This window comes from Rutidosis leptorrhynchoides, chromosome 3 (assembly GCF_046630445.1).
Source record: "Rutidosis leptorrhynchoides isolate AG116_Rl617_1_P2 chromosome 3, CSIRO_AGI_Rlap_v1, whole genome shotgun sequence".
NCBI lineage: Eukaryota > Viridiplantae > Streptophyta > Magnoliopsida > Asterales > Asteraceae > Rutidosis > Rutidosis leptorrhynchoides.
Genome location: NC_092335.1, coordinates 570,500,090 through 570,506,089, shown reverse-complemented (window position 1 = coordinate 570,506,089; position 6,000 = coordinate 570,500,090). Strand labels below are relative to the sequence as shown.

The 6,000-nt window shown below is 35.0% G+C and overlaps 1 protein-coding gene across 1 annotated transcript; it reads right to left on the bottom strand.

Moving 5' to 3' along the window:
• Positions 1–248: 248 nt before the first annotated feature.
• Positions 249–4,699, bottom strand: LOC139898644 (heat shock 70 kDa protein 16-like). Its single transcript, XM_071881394.1, has 9 exons — positions 4,527–4,699; positions 3,055–4,294; positions 2,705–2,902; positions 2,502–2,594; positions 2,159–2,395; positions 1,892–2,047; positions 1,687–1,815; positions 1,293–1,420; positions 249–801 (listed from the first exon to the last, which is right to left on the bottom strand). The coding sequence occupies exons 2-9, from the start codon at positions 4,249–4,251 to the stop codon at positions 450–452; spliced, it is 2,490 nt and encodes an 829-aa protein (XP_071737495.1). The 5' UTR covers positions 4,252–4,294; positions 4,527–4,699; the 3' UTR covers positions 249–449.
• Positions 4,700–6,000: the final 1,301 nt, after the last annotated feature.

Genomic DNA, 6,000 nt, shown 5'->3' with positions numbered 1-6,000 from the left:
CCCGAAAGTCTTCTTGTAATGAAGATAATATGGAATACTCAGTCCATATTTGTGTTTGATGAAAAAAAAATTCACATACATTTGTATAAAAATTCAGGTGGAAAAAGCTAACAGGATATTGGATTAAATGGGAAGCAGAGCCAAAGAAACAGTTATGAACAAGAACAAATGAAAGTTCACACATTTTTATTTTAATTTTGTTTATATTGGTTGGAATACCAAAGAGAAAAATATATCACTTGAATTAGTAAGTTCTAAAAATAACATAGTTACTAGAGGATAATGAATTAAACAGTAATGGTCGATGTGCATGAAAACATAATTCGAAAATACTAAGTAGCATACATGTAAAAAGACAACTTGCCAAGTTTTCAAAATATAAACCAGAGATCATGAAAGCAAAAGATAGCATATAAAGTTTGATTCTGCCAATCTAACAAAAGATTGTATCATTCACTAACTTGCATATCATCAGCTTGATCCTTTTGGTCTGCATCGACAGATTGGTCATTTTGGTCTGCGTCAACATATTGGCCCTTTTGGTCTGCATCAACAAATTGGCCCTTTTGGTCTGTGTCAGCAATTTTATCCCTCTGTTTTGATTCAACGGTTTGGCCCCCTGAGTCAGCAGTTTGGTCTCTTTGTTCCGAGTCGGCAGCTAGGTCCAAGTCAGCAGATTCATCTATTTGGGCCGAATTGAGCTCATCACTTTGTTCGCAGACAGCAGAATTCACAGGTTGGCGTCTATGATTATCATGTTTAGAGTATGAAGGCATTTTTTCAATTATAGCTTTGCATCTCCTGATATAATAACAGCACAAGTCACAGGTAATATGAAATGTTATTTTTCCTCAGCTTCTAAAGATGAAAGTTATTATTATTATTATCAATGTTGTCAAAAACCCAGATTATGCCTGATTATCCCCAGGCAGTCCGTTCCGATTTTTAAAAATCCGTTTAATTGATCACTCAAAGTTGGTTAATGGGTCAAAATCGGATTTGTTCATCAAAGTTGGCCAAATTCAAATTTGGTATTTTAACATGAATTTAAACTAGAATTTTAGAGTTTTTGAACGTAATGAACAATTTTAGACAATCATGTTTAAGTGTATGTTTATGTTTATTCTTTTCTTCTATATTTACACATATAACTTTGAAATTAAATATCTAAATGCATAAAAAGTACAATCCGATTAATCCCCAAATTGCTGATTACTCCTTCTAATGTCCCGACCTGATTACTCCCCCAATTACGAGTTTTGTAACCATCATCATCAATTAATATAACTAACCTCTGAAAAATCTCCATGTTATCTTTAACGACAGTTGACAAGATTACAGAGCCATCGTTTTTAATAGATGAACGATGTTGAGAGATTTCATTCAGCCACTTCTCCATTGTATTAATCTCAATTTTAACCTGCCATGTATATATAGAGTAACATATTACTACTTGAAAGCAAGATTTTATAATTTATACTTCAACAATCATCTACGACTGAATCATACCCTTTCCCTAAACAGATAATAGATATACAAACGAGATACCCAAAAGAAGAATGTGACTACTGATTGATGACTAATATAATTTCAACTCAATTTCAAGAAAAAGAAGTGAGATGGGATGCGATGAATTGTTTTTTTCGTACAATAAGCAGTAAAACATGCTAGATTAGATTAAAGTACCTCTTTTCGAAATCGAGGGGGCATTAACTCTGCAGTAACACGATATTCTTGAATACAACTTTGAAATTTTTTTATCGCTTGTTCTCTAGCTTTTTCCTCCTTGTATAACTTTTCAACTGGATGTAATAACTATATAAACAAACAAAAAATGGTTAAATGTATGCACAAGAAAAATAACATCTTAACAGTTTCAGTTTGTAGACACCTTTTTTAGATCATCGAGTTTTTCAGTATAGTTTTGTTCGGCTTCATCATCATCACTGTCTTCATCTTCATATAGCCACTCTTCAGTTTGTTGCAGCCTGTTAGTGATTACCTCCTTCTCTGAATCTGTTGCAAAGCCCCGATACGCACCCGAAAGCTAAATTTCACAAATCTCATCAATCAATCTTAATACAAATAATTAAACAATCTTATTTCATTAATTAAAATTAAAATAATAATAATAATAACAGCTATTGAAAACAAGTACCTTGCTACGAGTGTCATAAACAAAAGACTCAAGGGTATTCCTTTGGTCCTTGATTTTCTCCACCTTTAAATCTTGCTCTGCCAACATCCGTTCTTGCTCTTTAGCTTCATCTAGCTCATCTTTTGATGTCGACACATATAAGTTTTCAGAAAAATCAAGATTTGACATACGATTGCGGGTCACCATCTTGTCAAGGAATAGATAGGAATTCAGTGTGGTGCGTTTATCATCTAAAAACTGAAGCCATGATCACAATTCAAGTCAATAATATCAATCTATTTATTTTTAATATCTCATTCTCAAAGGACAAAATTTAATAAATGTTAACTATTTTGAGCTTTACCGATGCAGATTTTATTTCTAAAATTCCATGTCTGTTGAGCAGAAGTTTCAATTCACCTTCTAATTTTTCTTCCGAGGGTACAGACGGACCGATCTAAAATAAGATTTAACGATTATAACTCAATCTAGCAAAAGTAAAGTACGAATAACGCCTAGCAAACTTGCAACATTCACAAATTTTCAAGTGAATAGATATATTCTTACCCAAAATTCACCAACTTTAGGTGATGTTCCGACAGGTATGTCCGTCTTGTTGGTGTACAAGATTTGGAAGTGAAACGGAGTCTTTAAATGAAATTCGAGTTTATAATACTTGGGATACCGACTACCTTTTTTATATAAGATAATGTCTTCACCTTCGCGTACTGGGATTCCTATAGAGTAAGGAAAATACTCCTGAATCTGCAAACAGTAACAAAACAGACGACATAAATATATATATTAGAAGGAACGTAAATAATAATCCATATTAGAGAGAGAGAGAGAGAGAGAGAGAGAGAGAGAGAGAGAGAGAGAGAGAGAGAGAGAGAGAGAGAGAGAGAGAGAGAGATTACTTGATAGTCACGAACTTGAAGAGTGGGGCTAAGCATTGCACAATGAAGAGCACATCCTCTAGCAACACATTCACTAGCATTTAGTGTTCTAGTTGGTTGTTTATGAAAATAATCACTTAATATTTTCGATATAATTGGTATACGGGACCCAGATCCAACAAGTTCAATAGTAGATATATCATCAACACGTAAACCCGAGTTGTTTAACGCCTTATTACACGGTTCAACAATCCTTTCCAGCAAATTTGATGACAGGTTTTCAAACTCCTCCCTTGTTATCATTCCTCTCACATCAACATCATTAATCAAACAATCAATACTAATTGGAGCTTCTCCATTAGCACTCAATACTTTTTTTACCTTTTCACACGCAGCCCTAAGCCTTATACAAGCACGATCATTCGAGTAAACATCAATCTTGTGTTTCTCTTTGAATTGTTCAGCAAAATGCTTAAATAAAACTTGATCAAATTCTCTACCTCCCAAATTCTCATCAAAAGAATGAGACAATATTTTCATCTTCCCTGGTTCAAAAGCTGCAACCGTGACCTGTGTGTCACAATGCCCAATGTCCACAAACACAACATTCGTTGTTCTTGTTGTTGTTGTTTCTCCTCCTCTTGAATCGGGAAAATCGGTTTTGTACAAACCATAACCTAATGCAGTAGCAGTACCATCGTGCAACAGCCTCAAAGGTCGTAAACCGGCAATACGTGCTGCGTCAAGGTACTCGCGTCTCTGTAAATCAGTAAAATAAGATGGGATCCCAATCACACAGTCTACAACCGGAGATTCGAGGTTTTTCTCAGTTATCTTCTTCAAATGACTAAACAACATCCCTAAAATCTCAACAGGTGTAAACAACCATTTCTCTATTTTTAAGTAATCTATCTCGATCAAAATACCACCGCGTGGACCCTCACGAGTCACGAAAGGCAACAACTTAAGATCTTCCTGCACACTTGGGTCACTATACAGCTTGCCAACCAACCTCTTAATTTGCGAAATTGTTGTTTTCGGATTCGCAGTAGCAGATGCAGCACCTGCAGAACCTAAAAACCTTTGTTTCTGACCAAATGACACCACAGATTGGGTCTCACGCTTCGATTCATCGTTCAACAATACATCGATCCCACCGCGCTTTGCAGCCGCAATAACACAGCTCTCGTTCCCAACATCAAATCCAATCACACTCATTTTTTTGTGTTAAATTTTCTCAATTACGATCACTATTCGAGACCTGATTAAGCCAAACAGAGCAATCAGTTCGTTCATAAAGCACAAAAGAAGAAAAAAACATCAAACCTTATAAGTTATTATGACTACTTAATACGTAGAGATCAACATACGTATACACAAGACAAACTTATATAATACAGTAACAAATAAGGCGCAAAAACATATCACGATCAATAAATTAAAATATATATACATCAATCAAATAGATAAAATATAAGATTAAGGAGATATACCTGATTGAGTCAAACGCGTGTTATTGTTACGAAAATATATATAGATGGTGTGTGTGTGTGTGTGGAATTTGGAATGGGAATACTATATACCTCCGTAGTATAGTTATGAAGTATCAAGTGTTGGTAAACTGGAAATCGAATAGTCGTCGGAAGACTCCGTCGAAATTTTAAGGAAAAAAATAAAACAAGATTAATTGTCAACTTGATTATGATTAGTCAATACTTAATGATGACGATTAGTATTCAGATAAACTTTCGCCGACCTTTAAATACGGAGTATGAGGGGAAGGTGACCTCTTTATATATAAATTATATTTATGGGTGTGTTTGGATGAAAGTAGCTGTAGCTGGAGCTGGATAGAGCTAGAGCTGGAGCTAGAGCTGGAGCTAGACCTTATTTTTTAAGCTGGTAGCTGGAGCTTATTATTTTTTATAAGTGTTTGGTAAACTATCTGGAGCTTATTTTCCAGTTCATAAGTTCTACTTTTTTTCTCTACCAAACGAAGCTTATGACTTGGAGCTTATTAAAATCATAAGCTCAAGCTCCTATAAGCTCCCATAAGCTCCAACAAGTTCGTCACCCAAACACACCCTATAACTTTTTTTTAGCGAAAAAATTAATTGTATTAATAGAGAAATCCTCATCAAATCAATGAAGATTCAAAATACAATGACGTAGAATGAAACTCGGTCACGAGAGATATGATACAAAAAGAGACACTAAGGTCTAATAACATAACAAGAATCGATTGTAATCCAATACATATAAATGTAAACTGCGACAAAAATTGAGGTTTGTTGCCCAAAGAAAAACGTTTAGCTTAATGTTCCGCACAATAATCGACCTACAAATAAACTTGTCATTGAAGATAAAATCGTTTCTAGCCATCCAAATTGCTCACAAAGTGGCCGGGCCACCATCTAAACAACTCTGCCCAAATTTGAAACGACCATTTACAATGCAACAAAATATGATCAATTGTTTCAATATCACTCATACACCACACGCATAAAATCGATTGGTTAGGAGGCAAAATAGGCCTTCGAGATAATACATCTTTAACGGAGATGCTTTTCCGAATAGCTAACCAATGGAATAACATAATCTTGGATGTGGAATTATTTCCCCAAATAACTTTAGGCCAATTGGGAGAAATGATTGAAGTATAACACGAATAGCATCGGAGACAGAATAAGTCGGTTGAGCAGACTCACGAATGGCATCGGAGACAGAATAAGAATCGGTTGAGCAGGCTGTCCAAATAACCTGGTCAAGTTCACCATCAACAAGAGAAAAAGCGAACAAGAAATTATTCAATTCATCAAAACGAATCGAGTCATATTGAGATAAAGGACGACGAAGAAGAAGCTCCCATCATGTTTAAGGTCCTGCCAAAACAACAGGTATACGACAATGTTGTTAAGTAACAAATGGATTGAGGCAAATAAAAAACAGTCAAGGATATTCGTCTTT

Coding starts and splice junctions, on each gene's coding strand:
- LOC139898644 (XM_071881394.1), bottom strand. CDS start 4,251: ATGAGTGTGATTGGATTTGATGTTGGGAACGAGAGCTGTGTTATTGCG. Junction 2,396..2,501: donor TAGAAATAAAATCTGCATCG/GTAAAGCTCAAA, acceptor TCATGGCTTCAG/TTTTTAGATGATAAACGCAC. Junction 1,816..1,891: donor AACTCGATGATCTAAAAAAG/GTGTCTACAAAC, acceptor TTGTTTATATAG/TTATTACATCCAGTTGAAAA.